This window comes from Gopherus evgoodei, chromosome 10 (assembly GCF_007399415.2).
Source record: "Gopherus evgoodei ecotype Sinaloan lineage chromosome 10, rGopEvg1_v1.p, whole genome shotgun sequence".
NCBI lineage: Eukaryota > Metazoa > Chordata > Testudines > Testudinidae > Gopherus > Gopherus evgoodei.
In genome coordinates, this window is record NC_044331.1 from 52,317,015 (window position 1) to 52,341,019 (window position 24,005).

General features: G+C 50.0%; 1 protein-coding gene across 1 annotated transcript in view; it reads left to right on the forward strand.

Annotated features, from left to right (window-relative positions):
* Nucleotides 1-24,005, forward strand: part of SRL (sarcalumenin) — a 116,274-nt gene that overhangs the window by 84,945 nt on the left and 7,324 nt on the right. Inside the window, 1 exon segment of the mRNA XM_030577879.1 lies at nucleotides 23,876-23,992. Coding sequence (XP_030433739.1) covers nucleotides 23,876-23,992 — 117 coding nt within the window.

Consider the following 24,005-nt stretch of genomic DNA (forward strand, 5'->3'; position numbering starts at 1 on the left):
GGTCACACAGGGCCTGGAATTATTCACATCACTGAGTCATGTAGCTAAATCAACCTAAATTTTAGGCATAGACTAGGCCTCAGACTCGCCAAACAGGGATTTTGCCCTCCCCTGCCTCCCAAACACACAGCTAATCCCTCCCCAGGCAGACCCATCATGGGTGGGGTTCAGCAAGCGAGGGCACAGAAATCCAGCCCTACCTCTTCTCCTCTCTCTTCTGAGGGGAGTGCTGAGCCTGCCACCTGGCTGACCGCAATGTGCGTTACCTGTACCAGGGCCTGACCTGGCTTGAGTGGAGCGGGGGTTGGCTCTGTGAGGGTTACCATTTCCATCCTGTGGGGGTTGCTCTCCAGACTACACCCCTGGGTAGCATTCTGGCCTCATGTGCGTGAACCCACGGAATTGATATTGCCAAGGAGAATGGTGACATGCTCACCCTGCACCTTTCACCAGTCTCTGCTGAGGCTTTTGCCCCCAGCCATACCAACGCCATGGCAGTGACCCCTAGGGTGATAGTCCTAGCGTAATGGAGCAATGGCACCCCCAGGCACTGACATGGAGGGTGGGGATAGGAGCCACATGGCTTCCCAGGAACCAACCTGAATGCTCACCTTGGCATCAGGGCATCCTTTCAGGGACTTCTTTGTGGATGATGTAATGTCCTGGGGACAGCCCTTCCAAGTTCCTAGCCTGGACTATAGAACAGCTGAAATGACCAGAGACACCAACCCAGGTTTTACACTGACCCCAGTGCATGCTGGGACAGGGCTCTGGGAGTGTAGCCCGTGCTTTTTAGATATCCAGGCAGTGCAGACATGCTCATTCAAAATGACAGTTTATCCCCCTCACTCTTGGTTCTCGGTGCCACAATTTCAGACGCTTTTCCATTGATCGCCTGGGCCGTAACAGATAGCTGGTGCCTTGTGCACACAGTCCCCATTCCCAGGAGGGCTTGGCATGGAAGATGGGTCATCTCAGTGTTCCATTTGGCACCACTGTCTCCTGAGTCATGTGTCCATGGCCACACCCTGTTCCGTTTGGAAAATAGCATCTCCACCATTGCCTTTTCTACAGCACGTGGTAAAGGGCCATTTCTGTAGCTGCTTTGCAGTCACTCCTCAGGCTCCAGTGCTGCCCCCTGCCACCACTTCTCAGACCGCCGGCTCTCTCCCATGCCTGACTCAGCAATGCCAGCATTTAAACCAATACACCTGATGCCAAATGCTCCTTCCGCTTTGCACTTTCAGGCTCCAGGACTGAGCAGAATGGGCAATGTTTGCCCGGAATACCTGTAACAAAGGCATCTCCCATCATGCCCACTGGTAGCCCGGTGGAAGAGTAAACAGAGCAATTTGTCAAGTAGTTAGAGGGGTGGTGATGACTGTGTAGCACCATGTGCCAGGGAGCCCCCGTAACTCAGCAGCCCAGGTGAGCACACTGCAGTGTTGAGTGAGTGGTCACACCTGCCTCCGACTTTGGCTTCACTGCCAGCATTTCTCTGCATGGCAAGCTGCTGCTGCTGCTGCTGTGGACGGTACAGGCTGCATCGACTGGGTCCATTTCCCTCTGCCACATTAATAACCTGATGGTGACTTCTCTGAGCAGGGAAGGTCTGAATGCGTCCCTGGTGTGTCCTGAATGCCATCACAGCTCTTCTCTAGAAAGGAGTGGGGAAGATACATGGAGTTGTCTCTGACTCCCCTGGTGGCCATTAGCTCAATAGCAGGCCCAGGCAGGGCCCTAGTCTGACAGGACTCATGATGGGTCATACAGGTTAGGGAACATGTGGAATAACAGGAGTGTCAAGAAACAGGGATTATGTTCCAAGGGTCAAACCAATATGCAATGGTAAGTTCTCTATCTGTTCCTAGCAATTTGCTTCTTTCCCTCTCCATTATACAGCAGCCCTCCGGGAGTTTGTATCCATGGGCCAGTTCTGCCCTTGGTTACATGGCTGCAGCTTGCGCCCATGTACATTGATAGCGGAGCTGAGCTGCATTGCTATGCCTAATACTAATGCTAGGGTCATTTGGGTATTGTAGTATTATTAGCGCTCTCTGCTGTAGCTCACCAGGATCCTAGGTTGCTCAGCAACTCCTGGCACATAGCAGATTTTATTTACAACTGGCTGGCCTGAAGTCTCTTTCCAGAATGTCTGGAGGCTCCTTATATGGGCTGTGTACGACTTCTCTGGAATGTGTTTGCAGACAGAAACCCTCTCTTTAAAATGTGCTCGTGTTTCAGTATGAGCTGTGCCATCTCCATGCTGGACACCTCTCCGGTGTGTACACAAAGATACTGTGTTTACACATCCCATATGGAGGCCTGCAGGCTGCAGAGCAATGGATGTCTCCATGCATGTGGATGTGTATATGTCCATGGTATACGTATGCGCTCTCTCTGAGTTAGGGGTGCCAGTTTTCTCTCTAGCATGCTGGGATTGTTCTCCTGGTTCCATCCTCAGAAGAACTTCTGCCTGGTTGGGGAATGTCCTGGTCCAACAGCAGGGGCCTGAAGAGATGTCACACCAAATTGCGGTACATGCTGGCAACCCTAAACCATGTATGTGTACATGCAGACTAACATGCCTGCACCGGAGACGGCCTTGCTCCTAACCAAAGTATCTTCCACAATCTGTCGTTGTAGAAGGGGAAACAGGTAATCATAGCCCGATGGAAGGGGTATGGGACATTGTGTTTGTGACTGTTCCTGCAGTTCAACTGAACAGACCCTAATTAATATGGGTTGTTACAGGCAGTTCAGCTGACTCATTTGCTCTGTAGGAGAAAACAATTCCTTAGTGTGAAGTTGTTACTATTCAAGAGGCTTCCAGCTGGCCCTGACTGGACCTGCTGCTGGAGTCGAATTCCAGTATCCTAGGGGCACAGAAGGATGTCAGTGAAGGAAGAAACCTGTCCTTGGGCCACTCCCAAAAGACTGGTCAAGACCTGGGATTTTAATCTAAGACCAGTAATTATAACTCTCTTAGTGCATGAGCCCTCTGTTCCTGCAGGTCATTCATTGTGTCATTCTTCCTGGAGTGTTTGCATTGCTCATTGGTTCTGCTCTCTGTCTCGGAGAAGGCTGAACCGACCATCAGCTTTCTCTGTGGGTCCTAACCGACCAATCACATCCTTTCCTTCCTTCTACTCATGTTTCCTTTTCTCTCTCCCCCTGCCCTCTCCCTGCTAACAGCTTACCATGGACGTACCCTGGGCTCCTCAGCCACAGGTTGGTATTGCTGCCTGCCATCTGCATGCTACTAGCAGCCAGATAACCTCTTCACTGCCTCTCAGCTGTCATTGGTCAAAGGTACTGAAAATCCCAGCATTCTTCCTCTTTTCAGACAGCCACTAGCCAGAACAGTACTCCCAGTGCCCCCTGGGCACTAGTCACAGCAATACTCCCAGTACCCCTGTGCACTAGCCAGAGTCACACAGCCAGTGTCCCTGTGCACTAGCAAGAGTCACACACCCAGTGCTCCCCATGCACTAGCCGGAGTCACACACCCAGTGCCCCTGTGCACTAGCCAGAGTCACACCCCCAGTGCCCCTGTGTACTAGTCAAAGCCACGCACCGAGTGCCCCTGTGCACTAGCCACAGCCACAGCCACACGCCCAGTGCCCCTGTGTACTTGCCAGAGCCACACACTCAGTGCCCCTGTGCACTAGCCACAGCCATATGCCCAGTCTCCCCCGTACACTAGCCACAGCCACAAGCCTAGTGCCCCCTGTGTCGTAGCCACAGCCATGCACTCAGTGCATCCTGTGCACTAGCTAGAGCTATATGCCAAGTGCCCCCGTACACTAGCCACAGCCATAAACCCAGTGCCCCTGTGCAATACAAAGAGAAATACGCCCAGTGCCACCATGCATTAGCCACAGCCTTACGCCCAGTGTCCCTGTGCACTAGCCAGTGCTAGTTATATACATAGTTGTCTTTATTATTTTGCAGTGGCTGGCTTTGTCCAGCAGGCCACACATTCATGGCATCCTCAGATAAACATCTGTAGTCTCCGGTACATCATCGCTGCAACTGAAGGTGTGGTTTGCAGCATGGGTAGGCATTTCTGTGCTGGGTCAATATAGCTAGAATGGATAACAACTACCACTCTATACCCAAGGTCCACAGTTGGCTTGTACTCAGGCACTAGCCCAAGGACTAGCCTGGGCCACCATGTCATCATGCTGTTGGTGCCTGTGCTAGGTTAACGCTAGCCTACTCACGCTATATCCAATAGGCGCCGACTTCTACTCGTGCCAGTGAGTGCTCCCATCTCCCTCTGGCCTGGCCCCACCCTGATTCCACCCCTGCCCAGAGTGCCCACGGAGTCAGTGCCTATACTACAATCACAGCACCACTTTGCAGCAAAGGCACAGCCTGTGTGACAAGATAATCGGTCCCGGTCAGTCACAGATGTCGCGGTCCCCCACCTTGCACAGGCCTGCAGATGTGAACATTGCAAGGCTGCCCATTTCAATGAAATCTGAGGGTGCAGCAGTGCGAGTGACAGTAGCTACAGTTCCACCCCCTTTGATAGGGACGGGTAGGGATTGTCCCTCCAGTGCCCAGCAGCACCCTCCAGGAACACAGCATGCCCTTGGCCTCAGGGCCGGTGCAAGGATGTTTCTCACCGTAGGCGAAATTTCCACCTTGCGCTCTCCCCCCTGCGCCCCTGCCCTGAGCTGCACCCCCTCACGGCAGATCCCCCCATGCCCTGAGGCGCCACCCCCGCAGCAGGTCCTCCCCCTCAGCCCTGAGGCACCCCCCCACCCCAGCTCACCCTTGCTCCGCACACCAGCACCCCAAGCACGCCGTCGCTGCTTCACTTCTCCCACCTCTCAGGCTTGCGGCACCTAAGCTGATTGGCGCCTCAAGCCTGGGAGGCGGGAGAAGTGAAGCAGCTCACCCCTGCCCCGCCTCCTCCCCAAGCACGCCATGACCACTTCACTTCTCCCGCCTCCCAGGTTTGCGGTGCCAAACAGCTTAGGCGCCGCAAGCCTGGGAGGCGGGAGAAGTGAAATGGTCACGACATGCTCGGGGAGGAGGTGGGGCGGGGTGAGCTGGAGCGGGGAGTTCCCCTGCGTGCCGCCCCCCCCCGCTTACTTGCTGCAGGTGGCCCTCCCTGCGCTCCCCTGCCCCAGCTCCCTCCGCCTAAATGCCGGCGGCGACCAGGGCAGCTGAAGATCCGGCCGCCACGGTCACTGCCAAAGAAAATGGCACCCCCCCAAATTCTAGCACCCTAGGCGACTGCCTAGGTCGCCTAAATGGTTGCACCGGCCCTGCTCGGCCCCTTCAGGAGGTAGAACTGGCTCTAGCCCTAATGTATTCTGCTTTGAATGGTGTTGCCAGGGTATCTGTGTCACTCCCATGAGGACCATATTTGGGTGACGGGAGTTAAATTGAAATAGGGCCCCTCCAGGATGGTGCCCCAGAGAAAGGTAAGGGCGTGGCTACCTAGTACAGCACACTCCCAGTTGGATTGGCAGGAAATCCTGGTGCTTGGAGGTTCCTGAGTCTCTTCCAGCCGGTCAGCCATACAGGTAGAGGTGAAAATCCATACAGGGCAGCAGCAGTGGTGGCTGGGTTGGTGCCATTGGTAAGGTCACAGCCACATGATCAGCCAACAAATGTTAAAAAATTGCTGCCGTTCCTTTAAGCCTGTCCCCTCCAAACACACCCAAAGCACAGGGAGCTGCTGCTGGAAGAGCAGTGTCCTTCCAGAGTCACTGGTTCCTGACTGCACAACGGCATCATAGCACCCGTGCATTGTGCATCTCACACACACACACCCTTACACTAACATGCCTGCCAGACACACTCTGGCTTTCCAATGAATTTTATTTACCTCTGGAAACTGGGAGATAGCTGTATACTGTGACAGACCCAAACCAGTGGGGTACATGAGTTGGTAGAGGCAAATATACTGGTCACCTGGTATGAGTAGTTTTCTGTTCCCTGAGTGACCAGAGCAGGGGCTGCAGTAGAGTATCAGGAACCTGCTAGAACCAATTAAGGCCAGACAGGCTGAATTAGAAACACTGCAGCCAATCAAAGCAGGCTAATCAGGGCACCTGGGTTTAAAAGGAGCTCGCTCTAGTCAGGATAGGGGGAACCAGTGGAGAGGAAGTGTATGTGAGGACGGGGAGCAAGAAGCACAAGGAGGTGAGGGCGAGGGCTGCTGGAGGACTAAGGAGTACAAGTGTTATCAGACACCAGGAGGAAGGTCCTGTGGTGAGGATAAAGAAGTGTTTGGAGGAGGCAAGGGGAAGTAGCCCAGGAGTTGTAGCTGTCATGCAGCTCTACAGGATGGCACTATAAACAGCTGCAATCCACAGGGCCCTGGGCTGGAACCTGGAGTGAATAGAGGGCAGGCCTGAGTTCCCCCCAAACCTCCCAACTCTGATCAGACCACAGGAGAGCTGACCCAGGCTTGGGGAAGGTCACTGAGGTGAGCAAATCTGCAATAAGCGCGGACCCACCAAGGTAGAGGAGGAACTTGTCACAGTACATATTCAGCTAGCTAGAGTTACCTATAGCTACAGGTATTTATCTATAAACACAGCCTATGTCTAATACACACCAGCTGTTAAATGTGTATGTTTACAGATCTAGACCTATAAACGGTGTGTGTGTATCTATCTATCTTCTATCTATTATCTATCTATCTATCCTATCTATATACAAATGTTTGTATGCATATACAGTATCTTAGCTATAGATATCTAGCTGGAGAGCTTAGCCAGAAAGCCCTGAGAGGGCAAAGACATTGCCCCCAGGGAGGGAGCCCTGGGTCACCACTCTATACCAGAGCAGGGACTAGTTTAAGAGAAATGATACAGAAGGCCCCTGAGAGAGGCCCCTGTTGGATTTGTACCCTTAAAGCATTTGCTTTGTTTTTATTTCACAACTGACTGTGTGGTGACTCAGCCAGAGGGCTGAGGTCACCAGGCCCCTACCACAAACCAAGAGAGAGCAGAACAGGCACATGCACTGAGAGGGTCACTTGCAAGAGGTGAGTGCATCCCATTACAGTCAATCTGGGTCTTTGCTGTGCTGTTACCCCCATAGTCAGGTTGTAATGTGTGTTTTGGAGACAGTCACTTTTGAAATCAAACACTGAATGAAGCAATTTTTGTCTCAAATGAATGGAGCCCAAGCGGCTGTGGGGCAGGCCTGGCATGTACCACATACACCATGGACCTAACCACAGTCATCTCTACCCAATGGTTAGAGCGAGCTCTGGAAATAAGCAACCTCTAAGAAGAGCTTTGATGTTAGAAACAAAATGGCACCACCCACGTTAACCCAGTGCAACAAGGGCACCTCTCTGGGTGAGCCTGCTCATTCATATATCCTTAGAATCCTGCCACACAGCAACGGCCCTGCTGCAGGTGGAGACCTTGTTGCCAAACTACAGCCTAAGTGTGCTCCACAGCATTACCATGTAAGATATTTTTCAGCTTGCTGCCCGTTTTGATGGGTGTATGTATAAGTCCTGCCATGCAACACAATGCACTCAAACATATTCTGGAGGCAGCGTGGCCTAGTGGTTAGGGCATGAACTAGCACTCAGGAAACCTGGGGTCTATTTCCAGCTCTGCTACTGGCCTGCTGATATGACCATGGGCAAGTTACTTCCCCTCTGCTGCTTTTAAATCTGTAGCAAGAAGCCACCCGGGGACCATAGGAAGGTCCTAGCCAGATGCTCTGCTCTGGGGACGGAGGGGGAATGAGGGATAGCCTAGCTTCCCTGCCTGGAGAAAAGTCTCTGGAGCAGGGCTAGAAGAAAGTGACTCTCTCTGTGAGGTGCTGCCACGTCACATGGCAACAGGTGTGGACGCATTCTGAGCCCACAGAAATAAGAGGCAAGGAAAATGCCAGAGAGCAGCCTTTCAGCTTGCTGAGGCATGGGGTGGCGGAGTGAAAAGGACCCGCTCCCCAGATGCTGAACAGCCAATGAACCATCACACAGCCAGCCGCGAAGACAGGTCAGCAGAGTCCTGCAGTGGGGAGCAAGCTGAAAACCTTTATAAATCATTTCCCTGCAGAGGAAGCAGATAACCGTGGTGTCTGATGAGCATTTCATTGCAAAACAGGGATGCAACACAGGCATGGGCATGCTGTTGCCAAAGGGCCACCACCCCACCATCCTTACTCATGCTGCCTTACCCTACATATGGACTACACCCAGAATAAGGTACTGCTGAATGATCACTTCATCCCTGGAACATGAGGGGCAAGCAACACAGTGAGTCTGTGGAATGGAAATCACCCCAGCAAAGGAGCTGGAGCAAGAGCCAGTAAAGGAGACCCCCCGCAGAACAGGGAAGCCCCATTAAAATCCCTTCTAGGAGCCTGGGGTTCTGTGGGCAGATGTGGCAGATGAGTAGGGCCCTACCAAATTCACAATCCATTTTGGTCAATTTCACAGCCATAGGATTTTAAAAATAATAAATTTCATTATTTCAGCTATTTAAATCTAAAATTTCATGGTATTGTAATTGTAGGGGTCCTGACCCAAACAGGAGCTGTGAAGTGGTCGCAAGGTTATTGTAGGGGGGTTACAGTTCTGCTACCCTTACTTCTGTGCTGCTGCTGGTGATGGCGTTGCCTTCAGAGCTAGGCAGCCAGAGAGCTGTAGGGTGACCAAATATCCCGATTTTATCGGGACTGTCCCAATATTTACTTGTTTGTCCTGCGTCCCGACTGAACATCAATTGGGATGAGAATTGTCCCAATATTTTGCCCTCTGGCGCATAGGCAGAGGGGGCTCGTGCCCCCCCTGCCCCAACACCACCCCGGCCCTGCCTCAACTTCGCCTCCCCTCCCCCATTGGATCCCTCTCCAAATCCCCGCCCTGGCCTCACCTCTTCCCCAAGCACGTCACATTTCTCCTCCTTACCCCTCCCTCCCAGGCTTGCGCTAATCAGCTGTATGGCGGCGCAAGTGCTGGAAGGGGGGGAGGGGGCAGGACGCAGCAGCCAGCTCAGGGGAGTTGGAGGCAGAGTGAAGGCGAGCTGGTGTGTGGGGTGCGGGGTGTGGAGCTGCCGGTGGGTGCTCAGCCCCCACCATTTTTCCTATGCTCCAGCGGCTCTCGGTTATTGTTTGTTTTTTTCTCCGTCGCCGGCTCTTTTTTTTTTTTATTGGGTGCTCCGCCGGCACCTCCTCCCCCGGCATCTCGATATTTCATATCTCTCATTTGGTCACCCTAGAGAGCGGCGGCTGCTGGTTGGGATACCAGGTCTGAAGGCAGAGCCCCCACCAGTACCAGCGCAGAAGTAAAGGTGGTACGGTATTGCCACCCCTACTTCTGTGCTGCTACCTTCAGAGCTGGGCCCTCAGTCAGCAGCCACCACTCTCCAGCCACCCAGATCTGATGGCAGAGCAGAAGTAAGGGTGGCAATACTGCAACCCCCCCTAAAACAACCTTGTGGCCTCCCCTTGCAACTCCCTTTTGGGTCATGACCTCCAATTTGAGAGAGGCTGGTCCTCCCTGTGAAATCTGTATAGTATAAGGTAAAAGCCCACAAAAGACCTGAGTTCATGGGAGGAGACCAGACTTCACGGTCCACGATGCATTTTTTCATGGCCGTGGATTTGGTAGGGCCCTACAGATGCGGCATGGGAGAACACAGGGCAGCTGAGGTCTGCTGGGTCTGGAAGCCCATGCAGGAAATGTAAGGAGGAAGGATGCTGGGGGCATGCCTGTGATAGCCCAGGGCTCAACCGAGAGCCAAGCAAAGTTAGCCACAACTGTGAGGTACAGATCTCAGCATTGGCAATAGGGTCGATTCAGACTGCGGGCAGAGGTGACTGCAGTTTGTAAAGAGACTTTTAAGGAGACAGGCCATCACCCGAAGCTAGAGAAGCCCAGGATAGCACTCAGTAGCCCTGCAGGGTCAGGTAGATTACCCTGCAGGGTCAGGTGAATGTATAGCTTGCCCTGGCTACAGAGGTAAGGACTGTGTGCATGGGCCTCCTGGCTGGAGGCATATCAGTGAGATGGGCCTCCTGAAACACCCAAGCAGGACCGGCGCTAGGGTTTCTCATGCCCTAGGCGCACGGCCATTTTGCCGCCCCCCGCGCTGATCCCGCGGCTCCGGTGGAGCTGCCGCAGTCATTCCTGTGGAGGGTCCTTTGGTCCGTGGCTCTGGTGGAGCTGCCGCAGGCATGCCTGCAGGAGGTCCACTGGAGCCGCGCAAGCAGCCGACCATCCGCAGGCATGACTGCGGCAGCTCCACCGGAGCCGCGGACCAGCGGACCCTCCGCAGGCACCACTGCGGCAGGTCAACCGGAGCCGTCTGCCGCCCCCCTGGCAAAATGCCGTCCCCGAATAATCCTAGCACCTTAGGCAATTGCCTAAGCTGCCTAAATGATAGCGCCAGCCCTGCACCCAAGGGACACAAAATAGCCTGCTTAATGAAGAACCAGTAAGGGTCCTGCTGCCCTGGGTGCTCAGTACTGGCCATGAAGTGCCAGTCCTACTGCTCCCCAGAGCAAGGGAAGAGCTAGACAGCAGGAGAGAGACTGGTGTAGCAGAACACACTCTGGAGCCACAGAGCAGGGATCCCTTGAGAGCTGTGGACGGTGACTGTGTCTGCAGAGGCCCTGAAGCTGGGAGCAAGGAAATGCAAACTCTCCCCACTGTCACATGACACAGTCAGAGACTGTAACTGGAAGTAAATATGGCCCTTGTCATCCTGACAAAATCCCAAAGTGCTTTATGAACCCTAGAACTACAGGGATCACCTTGGACCCTGCTATTAAATGGCCCGTTCTGGAGAGGAACATGTCAGTGCATTAATGGGCAGAGTAACACTACTCAGTACTTTAGGACAGGAAGTGAAGTAAATTAGCCCTATTGAAATCCCAGGGAGAATTTATGTAGGAAGGATGAAGTTACTCTGATGGCTTTAGGTGCTGCTATTTCAGCTGACGCTGTAATCTTTGGGAAAGGCTCCTAGTGGACAAAAGAGAGTCAGTCTTCATTGCACAGCAACTTGGTGACCTTGTCAGGTGGGGTTGTGATTATGCCTGAACATACAGTCTGTTTGTTAACTAGTTTTGCAGGCCAGAAGAAGGACCCACAAAGCCAGAAGCAAGCCTAGAAAATTTGGGTTGGGTGGCAACCCTGTTCTCACCTTCCACCTAATGAGACTTCTGACTGCTGGAAACTCAGGCCTTATCTTCTAGCTCAGAAAGCAATTATGGTTAGAAAAGAGATTCTCTATCCTTCCATGTTCAATGTCCCTCTCTAATGTCTAGATCTAATGCACTCAGTGTACAGATTTTTTCCCCCTAGTTGCCAGCTCTGCAAGTGGGATCTGAGAGTCAAGCTGCTTATTCTTTCGCCATCCTCATCAATATTCTAGTCCCACTATTGAGTATCTAATATGTAGATTCAGTCAAATACTAAATAATTATAAATAGTATTAATACAAAACCAGATTGAAAGTGAATAGAGCACTAGATGAAGCAGTTGTATGCAGAGCTGATCAGAAACCAGAACTCCTGTCCTGCAGGAAATACCAATATTTCAATATTTGCTTTTATCCCAAGTTAGGATAAAAAATCAAAATATCAAAACTTTTTATGGAACAAAACTGGCCAGGCTACAGCTTCTATGAGGCACTGTGGCAGATCAGTCATATAGAGAGACTGTCAGACACAGTTTAAGGCCCATAGGAGAGAATAGGGTTGTGGAGAACCCGGAACTACAACGCTCACGAGGCATCATGGTGGCTGAGGCAGATGCAGAGAGCAATGTCAGCCCATTCAAAATAAAACATTTCATTTTTATTTTCTTGATGGAAAATACACCAAAATCCATATTTTCTCCTGGGAAATTTACACAAAATCATATTTTCCAATGGGAAAATGTTCTGTTTGAAATTTTCCAACCAACTCTATTTGCATGTATTATATGTGATCATTTATTGCTATGAATAAGAACCAATACCATTGGCTAATCAAACACTTAGCCCCACAAAACCAGAACACATTAGAATAGAACACTCTTCAGATTATATGTTTTAATAACTTGCTATTGTCACCATAACCCCTTGTAAAGTTATTATACAGGAATTCCAGTGCTGATCATTTAGCAATAATCTATCCTGGAAACAATATTTTAACTTATTTTCAAAAGCCATATATTAATTTGTTTCAAATAAATAAATAAATGGGACTGATATGTTTGTGAACAGTTAAAGACCTTACTGTGAATGCTTCTTGCTTTTATTATTGACTTGGTAGAAAGTTCAAAGTAATAGCAATCTTTGCTTAGGAGGCAGATAATAGTGACAAAATGGTTGTTTTAAGCATATGGGGTCAAATCTATGACTAGTGTAAACTGGGTAAGCTCAGTTTAAGTCAAGCGGGCTGTAGAGTTATACCAGCAGAGGATTTGGCTGAGATTTCACAGGTGAGAAATGAAACAAATGGCTTCCCTACATAATATAAACTAGCACTGTGCAAAAATTTTTCACAGAAATTGCTTTTTGATGGAAATTTATTTTGACTCAATAGAATCTTTTACGAGAAGGAGGAAGGAAGGAAGGAGTCTAGGAAGGAGTATGGCAGAAAGAGATCTAGGGGTCATAGTGGACCACAAGCTTAATATGAGTCAACAGTGTGATACTGTTGCAAAAAAAGCAAACGTGATTCTGGGATGCATTAACAGGTGTGTTGTAAACAAGACACGAGAAGTCATTCTTCCACTTTACTCTGCGCTGGTCAGGCCTCAGCTGGAGTATTGTGTCCAGTTCTGGGCACCGCATTTCAAGGAAGATGTGGAGAAATTGGAGAGGGTCCAGAGAAGAGCAACAAGAATGATTAAAGGTCTTGAGAACATGACCTATGAAGGAAGGCTGAAGGAATTGGGTTTGTTTAGTTTGGAAAAGAGAAGACTGAGAGGGGACCTGATAGCAGTTTTCAGGTATCTAAAAGGGTGTCATCAGGAGGAGGGAGAAAACTTGTTCACCTTAGCCTCCAATGATAGAACAAGAAGCAATGGGCTTAAACTGCAGCAAGGGAGATTTAGGTTGGGCATTAGGAAAAAGTTCCTAACTGTCAGGGTAGTTAAACACTGGAATAGATTGCCTAGGGAAGTTGTGGAATCTCCATCTCTGGAGATATTTAAGAGTAGGTTAGATAAATGTCTATTAGGGATGGTCTAGACAATATTTGGTCCTGCCATGAGGGCAGGGGACTGGACTCGATGACCTCTCGAGGTCCCTTCCAGTCCTGGAGTCTATGAGTCTATGAGAAGTGTCTGCTTTCCATGGAAAATTTAAATTTTTCATTGAAAAACCAAACACTTGAAAACCAAAATATTTCAATTTGGAAATGCTCCTGTGGTGGTTCCTGGGATTTGTAGTTCAGTTACCTCAAGTCCCCATTCTCCTTTATGGGCCAGTCTCCATGCCCAGTCTACATCTCCCATGATCGACCACAGCAAGGCACTCCCATGATGCACTGCCTCCCCTCCCCAAGCAGGAAGAGTGTGGTGCATCATGGAGGATATAATCAGACCAGGGTACATAGCTTATAGAGGAGAATGGGAGCATAGGGCGCCCGTACTGAAACTCCCATGAAGCACTGCAGCATTTCCAAACTAATTTTTTTTTTGGTCAGTTTTGGCCAAAATTTTTTGGATTTTGAATTTCCATCCAAAAGGAATCCATGCGTGTGGGGGGATTTTTTTTTTAACCAGCTTTACAGCCCTTATCCCCAGCCCTCAAACCAGCATCCTGACATGGTTTTGAGTTCATACCCAAGGAGGAGGGGATGGAAAGATCAGTAGATACAGGCTCTGATATAATGAGAGGACAAGAAGCAGCCAGTGCTGTAGGAAGCCACCAGAATGCAGTGGAACCTCTTCAAACCCTCCGCTTCTCTCCTGTCTCCTTGTCAGCACAGGCCTTGAGGATGAGAAGGCTGCAAACTAGCCATGTTGCAGGCACCATCATGTGGGAGCTGCAGTCTCATTTGAGCTATTGAGCTTCAAGCAGCAACTTAAACAATATTTGGACAAACCCAAGCCACCCCAAGGCGGCCTTCAGCAGCGTGCCTGCGGGCAGTCCACTGGTCATGCGGATTCAGCAGTGTTTCTGCGGGTGATCTGAAGATCCCGCGTGTTCGGCGTACCCACCGCTGAATTACCGCTGAAGCCGTGGGACCGGCGGACCTCCCAGAGAAATGCTGCTGAAGGCCACCTGACGCTCACCATCATGGCGACCAGCACGCCACCCTTTGTGGCTGGCCGCCCCAGGCACATGCTTGCTGCGCTGGTGCCTGGAGCCGCCCCTGAACCCAAGTATGAGACTTGTAGCTGTAGTTCAGCACCAAATGTCTGTTCAAAGCCAAATTCTCAGCTGAAATTTTTGGCACTGAGCTTTTGATTCTGTTCATGATGCATGGGGCAGAGCAGAATGGAACACACTTTGCTCTCCCGCAGCTTTATTGGCTCTGCAGGGCTGGCAGGAATAAAATTGTATTTTACTAGTAAGCTCAGTGAATACATCTCATGCGCTGAGAGAAACAGCAGCAGGCACAGTATCTTCTTGCCAGTTTTGGATCATAACCACATGCCTTAAATCCCCTGGAGTTGCATCCTGAGATGCTAAGGGTGGAGAGGTTACTCTGGAGATGGCCAGACTCTTGCCACATGATCTGTGTGGGTGAGGAGACACTGACAGGACATGAATTTGGGTCTCACCCAAGCTCCAGGGCTGAACTACCTACAGAGCTGAGTTACCTTTGGTGTGGGTTATTGTGGGTGTTTTGTTTCTGTCTATGGAAGGGAGCTGCCAGTGACAAATAGTGAACCTACTTCATTTGTGTGGAGTCATCATAGATAGTTCTCTGAAAACGTCCACTCAATGTGCAGCAGCAGTCAAAAAAAAAATGCTAAGAATGTTAGCAAGCATTAGGAAATGGACAGATAATAAAACAGAAAATATCATAAGACCTCTATATAAACCCATGGCATGCCCACACCTTGAATACTGCATGTAGTTCTGGTCAACCGTATTTCAAAAAAATGTATATGAGAATTAGAAAAAGTACAGAGAAGGGGAAACAAAAATGATTAGGGGGATGGAACATCTCTCCGTCTGAGGAGAGATTAAAAAGACTGACATTGTTCAATTTTGAAACGAGATGACTAAAGGGGGGGGAGGTTATGATAGAGGTTTATGAAATCATGAATGGTGTGGAGAAAGTGACTAGAGAAGTGTTATTTACCCTTCACATAACACAAGAACTATAGGTCCCCCGATTAACTTAATAGGCAGCAGATTTAAAACAAACAAAAGGAAGCATTTGTTCACACAACACACCAACAACCTGTGGAACTCATAGGCTGGAGATATTGTGAAGGCCAAAAGTAATAACTGAGTTACAAAAAGAACTAACTAAGTTATTGGTGGATAGATCTATCAATGGCTATTAGCCCAGCTGGTCCAGGATGCTTGGGTGTCCCTAAACCTCCAACTGCCAGAAGCTGGGAGTAGACAACTATGGACAATCACTCAAAATTGCCCTGTTCTCTACACTCCCGCTGAAGTTTCAGTCACTGGCCACTGTCAGAAGACAAGATACTGGGCTAGATGAACCATTGGTCCTACCCACTATAGCTGTTCTTATCTTCTTATGTGCCCCTTTCTTTAAAATTCCCATTTCAAGGCTCTAATCCAAGGGCCAAATTCTGACCTCCGATGAGCATGTGATGGGATCCTAGAACTTAGCCTGTGTGTTTAAACACTTATATCTCAGCTGGACTGGGAGATGTGGCCTGAGACCCTGACTGTTAACCTGGATCTCTTAAGTAAGGAAAGACACCAAGCTAGGGAGGCTGTGAGGAAAGCAGTGAGAGGGACTATCTGGCTGCCATCACACAATCATGTCCCCCTCCATTTGTATGATCTCGCCTTCCCAGGTCCTAGAACATCACAAAGAATCTTGCTGTGAGAAACACTTCTGCAGCACGTATGGTCTCTTCAAAGGGTGGGGGAGAAATGCTGCCCCTTTGCATATGTGAAGGTATGACCATAGAAAATCCCATTCTCCCTTCTCCAGGAAAGTTCTCACTCCAGTCACCCCCCTCCTTCTGTTCTGGAGATGAGCACTCTTGTTTCACCCCTCCTCCATGCAAACACCACAATTACTAAAACAACATACATCATTCCCTGCACCTGCTGGTCCCTTTAAGCCTCGGTCTGCCCTGTCCTGTGGCGAGGTGTGAGGGCAGTGAACAGGTCTCAGGGCCTGCGCTGTGCAGTTGCTCATGAATGCCGCTTCAGTCTGGAATGAACCTTTTCTCTTGTAAGATGCAACATCCCTCTTGTTGGCAAGTGCTCAGCCTCCAAACTTAAGTGTCCACCAATCAGAGTCGCTCAGGGCTAAGAGATCTCTCTCACATGCATGCAATATAGGTCATCTGTGGCCAGCCGGCCCTGCCCCCTCTACAAATTGTTATCCACTGGGAACCATAACACTCCAATGTCTAAGCCTTTGTGCTGAAGCTCCCACAGCACAAGCCAGTACAGAGACTATCCGAAGGGTCGCACATTTACAGCACTGAACTAAATGAAACACCAGGGGACTCCAGATTGGTGATGCTGCACTTCTGTAAAGGGTTTTCGGTTGAATTGAAAAGTCTTATTGCTCTGCTGGGGAAAAGGGGGCAATTTTTGCTTAAGAGCACCCGTTGGTCTGTCTGCTCCCCTGCTGTTCCTGCTTCTGGCTGGATAGGGTTCATTTCTGTTGCTTGCTGACGTCGGACTTGTAACTGGAGAGGCTCTGAATCCCACTGGTTGGCTATGTTAAATGTTGACAAGAGAAGAGACAATAGCAACACTCTAGTGCCCTGTTCATCTTGTGAAAACCCCTAGCTTTGGTAGGCCCACAGCACACAACCATGGCAACAGAGAGAGGAAATGCCAGACCCCAAACGAGTTGCCCTCAACTCTACATGGTGATCAGCAGAGAACCAGCTCAGGGGGCCTGTAAACTGGAAATGGTCTCTTTGTTTGCTAAGATTTGTTTAACAGCTGTGGTTAGTGAAGAGTAAAAATCCCCACATGTGGCTGGTGTCTTCTAGGAATTCACAGCTACTCGAGTAGAGGATACCGAATATTTGAGTGACACTGGCTGTTTCTCTCACTTCCTCGTGCATCCACTGCGGGCAGGGTGTGACTGGCCACTGATGCAGAGGTACCCGCACTAGCTGTACTCTAGCTAGCTCACTATATCTAGTAGTGAGAAGGCAGCCGTGTGGGCTTCAGCATGGGTTTCACAAGCCCACCTGACCCCTCGGTACATCCTACAGCCAATACTGATGCCAGCACTGCAGCGTCCTTGCTGCTGTTTGTAATGAGCTAGCTGGAGCGCAGGAATTTCTATACGAACTGCAAATCACACCCCAGGAAGCAGTGTAGACATCCTCTAAGGAAGGGGAAAGGAAAGAGATCAGTGAGAGAGAAACGGGGTGGAAGGTGGTGAGCTAGGAGATGGAGAAGAGAGAGCAGAAAGGTAAGACTGGGAAGCAGGAGAGTTTTATTGCCCGATGTTCAGTGGCATCCGTGCCTTCAGATGGAGCTGCAGATACTCAGCACTTCTGAAAACCAAGCGTAAAATGTCTGTCCAGCTGCAATCCCACAGTGCCATGGAAAGCCCAGGGTGCACCTGCTGTGCTAATTGCAGGTGAGCAGTAGCAGGTCTGGAGCACCAGCTGAGCACTCCCACAGATGTCCTGGCTGGGCATCTTGGTATGAGAAATGTTGTTTCCCTGTAACCCAGTGGCAATGGGTTAAGGACAAAATCCCTCCCTTGGTGCTGGAGCTCCAGATCTGCTGTTTAAAGGTTCCTCGTTGTCACGTGCATTGTTCACACATCAGTCACCAAATGACTGGAGGATAGCTAATGTGATGCCAATTTTTAAAAAGGGTTCCAGAGGTGATCCCAGCAATTACAGGCCGGTAAGTCTGACTTCAGTACCAGGTAAACTGATTGAAACAAAATTGTCAGAAGTCTTGATGAACATGATTTGTTGGGGAAGAGTCAACATGGTTTTTGTAAAGGGAAATCATGCCTCACCAATCTACTAGAATTCTTTGACGGGGGTCAACAAGCATATGGACAAGGGGGATCCAGTGGATATAGTGTACTTAGATTTTCAGAAAGCCTTTGACAAGGCCCCTCACCAAAGATTCTTAAGCAAAGTAAGCTGTCATGGGATAAGAGAGCAGGTCCTCTCATTGGATTGGCAACTGGCTAAAAAATAGGAAACAAATAATAGGAATAAATGGTCAGTTTTCAGAAGGAGAGAGGTAAATAGTGGTGTCCCCTAGAGGTCTGTACTGGACCTAGTCCTATTCAATATATTCATAAATTATCTGGAAAAAGGGGCAAACAGTGAGATGGCAAAATTTGCAGATGATACAAAATTGCTCAAGATAGTTAAATGCCAGGCAAACTGTGAAGCGCTACAAAAGGATCCCTCAAAACTGGGTGGACAACAAAATGGCAGATGAAATTCAATGTTGATAAATGCAAAGTAATGCACATTGGGAAAACATAATCCAAACTATACATACAAAGTGATGGGGTCTAAATTAGCTGTTACCACTCAAGAAAGAAATCTTAGAGTCACTGTGAATAGTTCTCTGAAAACATCCACTCAATGTGCAGCAGCAGTCAAAAAAGTGAACAGAATGTTGGGAATCATTAAGAAAGGGATAGATAATAAAACAGAAAATATCTCATTGCCTCTGTATAAATCCATGGTACACCCACATTGTGAATACTGTGTGCAGATATGGTTGCCCCAGCTCAAAAAAGAAATATTGGAATTGGAACAGATTCAGAAATGGGCAACAAAAATGATTAGATGTATGGAATGGCTGCCATATGTGGAAAGATTGATAAAACTGGGACTTTTCAGCTTGGAAAAGAGGTGACTAAGGGGCTGGGGGAATATGACAGAGGTCTATAAAATCATGAGTGGTGTAGAGAAAGTAAATAAGGAGGTTTTATTTCCTCCTCCTCATAACACAAGAACTAGCAGTCACCAAATGAAATTAATAGGCAGCAAGTTTAAAACAAACAAAAAGAAGTATTTTTTCACACAACACACAGTCAACCTGTGGAACTCCTTGCCAGAGGATGTTGTGAAGGCCAAGACTATAACAGGGTTAAAAAAGAACTAGGTAAGTTCATGGAGGATAGGTCCATCAATGACAATTAGTCAGGATGGGCAGGGATGGTGTCCCTAGCCCAGTAGTCTCCAACCTTTTTATGCACAAGATCACTTTTTGAATTTAAGATCAACCCAGGATCTACCTTGCCCCTTCCCTGAGGCCCTTCCCTACTCACTCCATTCCCTGCTCCCTCCATCGCTTGCTCTCCCCCACTCTCACTCACTTTAACCGGGCTGGGGCAGGCAGTTGGGGTGCAGGAGGGGGTGCAGGCTTTGGTCTGGGGCGAGAGGTTTGGAGTGTAGGAGGGGGCTCTGGGCTGAGCCTGGGGCAGGGGTTTGGGGTGCAGGAGTGAGGGGTGCAAGCTCTGAGAGGAAGTTTGGGTGCAGGGGGGGCTCTGGGCTGAGGCAGAGTGTTGGGGTGCAGGAGAGGGTGAAGGGTGCGGGTTCTGTGAGGGAGTTTGGTGCAGGAGGGGGCTCTGGGATGATGCAGGGAATTGGGGTGAGGGGTGTGGGCTCTGGGAGGGCTTTTGAGTGCAGGAGGGGGCTCTAGGCTGGGGCAGGGGGTTGGGGTGCAAGAGGGGGGTATGGGCTTTGAGAGGGAGTTTGTGTGCAGGTGCCAGCTCTAGCAGGGGTTGTGGTACAGGAGGCAGGGTCAGAGTAACCTTTTGTGGACCTGGCACCAAACATATTTGTGGGCCCCCATGGAGGCAATGGAGCATGGTGCAGGGAGGTCAGTCCCTAGAGCAAGGGGCCAGCCAGGGGCAATGGAGCATGGCATTGCAGAGCCAGCCCCACTCCACTCAGCCCAGTGCGAGGGCTCTATTTACATCCTGCCAGCATGCCCCTTCCCCTCGGGGGTGGGCCCATACCATGTCACACAGACCCCCCCCACCAACACCCCATAGGTACCAGCTCCATGGGTGCTTTGGGGCTGGAGCACTCACAAGAAAAAAATTGTGTGTGCTGAGCACCCACCAGCAGCCCTGCCAACCAGCTCCTCCCCTTTGCCCCCAGCACCTCCCACCCACCCAACAGGCAGGAGGTGCTGGGGGGGGCGGCAGAGGGAGCAAGGGCTGGGGACACTCGGGGGAAAGTGCAGAATGGGGCAGGAATAGGTGGGGCAGGGATGGAGTGGGGGCAAGAAGAGATGGTGTGGGGATGGGGCTTGGGGGAAAGGGTGCAATAAGAGTGGGTCATGGGGCAGAGCAGGGTGAAGCACCCCCAGGGAAATCAGAAAGTCAGCACCTCTGCAATACCCCCTCGACTCTCGATGCCCAGTGCCCCCCCGACCCGCTATGCCCATTACCCCCCCAGGCCTCCCACAAATGCACAGTGTCCTGCACAACACCACCCCTGCCCAGTGTCCCCTGCCCACAGCCCCACAACAACTACCCAGCACCCCACACAGAACCCCCACTCCCTGATGCCCCAACACACATGGATCTTCCCCTCCCCCTCACAGCCCAGCACACACACCCCTAGACCTCCCAGAGACCCACTCCCCCATGCACTGCCTCCCAGCTGCACTCACCAGCCCTGCTGTGAGGTCACTGTGTCTGCCGAGCTGAGCCAGCAGTGCAGCCAGAGCTGGTCCTGGGGTGAGGCATTGCTCCGGCCCTTTGGGAGTGGCGCAATCAGCCAGGCCACACCCTGCCTTGTTGGGCTCCCTCAAAACCCACTTGCCTGGAGGGACCCAGCCTAGCCCCCCCATATTGTCCCTCATCCCAGCTGGCCAAGGCTGGCCAGGCTTCTGCACTAGTCCCAGGCGACTCAACTCCAGGGAGACAGGCGGGGCCCCACAGATGGTAGGAAGCAGAGACTGTCAGGAGCTGGAGGTACACTGGGGTCCGGTCAGGGGGCAGAGAGGAGACAGTGGGTGGGACCAGGGGGCCAAGAGGAGCAAGTGAGGGGAGTGGGGAGCCAGTGGGCTGGCAAAATCTTGGGGTGCAGTGCAAGCAGGGCAGGCCTGGGCCCCTTCTGAGCATGGGCCTGGCTCCATGGTGCCACTGATGCCATTGTAAACCCGGCACTAGAGGAGGGAGTGAGGGGTGCGGGATCTGGGAGAGAGTTTGGTGCAGGAGGTGACTCCGGCTGGTGCAGCAGATTGGGGTGCAGGAGGAGGTGAGGGGTCTGGGAGGAAGTTTAAACATAAGAACATAAGAACGGCCATACTGGGTCAGACCAAAGGTCCATCTAGCCCAGTATCTGTCTACCGACAGTGGCCAATGCCAGGTGCCCCAGAGGGAGTGAAACTAACAGGCAATGATCAAATGATCTCTCTCCTGCCATCCATCTCCATTCTCTGATGAACAGAGGCTAGGCACACCACTTTTAAAATTAAAAAATAGTTGAAATTGAAGCAAAATGTTTCAGTTGATCCAAACCATTTTTTAAAAAAAATCTCAAATATCTTCCTAGAATGGGAAAATCACTTCCTGCCCAGCTCTAAGCCCCACTGATTTTAAGCAGATGTGTAAGTGCTGCCCTAAATCGGAGCCAGAGAGATTGCAGGGATTAATTCATTCTTATTTGTAAAGCATTCAGAGACCCTAGTGCAAAAGTATAACCCATATTGCTGGCGATATGTTTTGCTTTATATATGGATAATACATTATTTGTAGATACAATAATATATTATTTCCATATGAACATATTGCCTATATTATATATTTGTATCAATTGTACATTTTACTTTATTTCTATGATGACATTTATTATACAGTATATGATATAGGATTTAAGTTAGTGTAATGCAATTGGTATAATAAATTATTATGCAGAGTAAATGCTATAAACTACATGGTTGTTTTCAGCATACGCCCTCCCTTTCCCGTCGTAGGCAATGGTTTCAGTTTTAGAACATGGAAACAATTCTTTAAATGTTAGTGTTACACTGAGCCCCTGAGCAGCTCATCAGGAGCCATGACTGAACTTGGGACGGGTAGATCTCAGAACATGAGCCTTTACTGCCCGAGCTAACATAAAAACGGCCATATTGGGTCAGGCCAATGGTCCATCTAGCCCAGTCTCCTGTTTTCTGACAGTGGCGGTGCCAGATGCTTGAGAGGGAATGAATAGCACAGGGCAATCATCAAGTGATGCATTTCCTGTTGTTCAGTCCCAGCTTCTGGCAATCGAAAAACAGCAATGAGGGACCAGATTGTGGCAGGCTCATCAACCTTTGTGTGTCTGTGGCCCAACCACCACTGGAGGGTGACAGAGCACTGCACTGAGTAGGTTATGCTGGCAGTGTGCCTGACTGCTGGTCCGGAGATGTCTCCCACACATCTCTTTCCCTCGCTGTGGTTGTCCTGAGGCCCAGACTCTCCATGGGTCTCTTCATGGGCTCTTTGTGCAACATCCTCTGCAGCATCCTCAGCAGTCCTCCTTTGCTTGTCTCTTTTTAAGTGCCAGGTGGATCAGGCCTGAATCCTGGGATGCGCTGAACATAGCAACTCCCTGTGGCCCCTTGGTGATGTTAGTTGTCCATGCTTCTCAGCAGATGGCTCCAGGTTTGATCCTGCAGAACCTCACCTCAGTAATCCTTGCCATTGACTTCAGTAAGGCTTGTTACATGAGTAGCCTCACTTGAAGTACTCCTCACCTGAGTAAGGGGCTGCAGGATCAGGCCCTTATGCCCTGATCCCATGAAAGTCCACAGCAAAACTCCCATTGATTGTAAAGGTGCAAGATCAGGCCCTTGATGAATTTCCTACTGGCCCTACCAGCTGGGGCATGTAATGTTCCCCAGCTGCCAGCCCCATTGTGTCAGTCTGCCCAGCCTCTGAGCCTGGCCTTGCACCTCTTGTACCATAGGGATCATGGCAAAATCTCCAATTGATTTGTGTTCTAAAAGAAGCTGTAAAAGGGGCACCTGCAAAAATGCATGCATGTCCGTTCCACGTGCAAAAATGCCTGTGTCCACACAAATTGCCAATTTGCTTCCACAGAAGAAATAATTGCAGTCACAATGGCCTGCTTGGCGTGCACAAGGGCATGTTTTTGCAGGAGCATGCATATTTTTGGGAATGCACTGCTGCTTGCAAAAAGATGCCTGCAAAAACAAACTCAAAATTCACTAAGCAAATCCATCTTCAAAAATGGAGTAGAAAAACATTCCTTTCAAGACCTTGCATAATTTGGTGAGGTCGCTCACTGCAGCATGTGGACAGAGGTCCAGCCATAGGGCTGTACATCATCAGACAGCCAAAGGGTGAGGCTTGTTCCACTCTGAATATAGTCAGGAGCGCAGAAATCAAATTTGTATTATTTCTTCCATCTCACAGATGAATTATCAGACTGAAGGAGTCTCCTGACTGTCTAGCACCAGCACAGACTTAGCTAACATTGGGCACCTGGGTCAGTCATAGACTGGACTGTTTTGTTCCACATATTCAGTCCCAGTACCAGGGTTCTGAAGCTATGCATAACCCTAGCAGCATAAGTAGCATGTGTGCACCTGCGTATCCGTGACCCTGGCCCTGCGCGAGTCAGTCGCTATGCCCTGCAAACAGCTGAAGGAACTTTAGAACATTTCCCTGAGCTTGGAACATTTAGCTAAGGGTGTGGGATGGGGTGGCTCTTGTTCACTCTTCAGCTGGGACATTCGTTACAGCAGGGAGCTCAAATTCTAGTGCTTGTTCACTTCCTTTTATTATTTCCTCTCTGCAGATGGGGAGATTACGTCCAAGCCAATGGTGCTGTTCTTGGGACCATGGAGCGTTGGCAAATCCACCATGATAAACTACCTCCTAGGACTGGACGACACGCCCTACCAGCTGTACACAGGTAACATGCACCC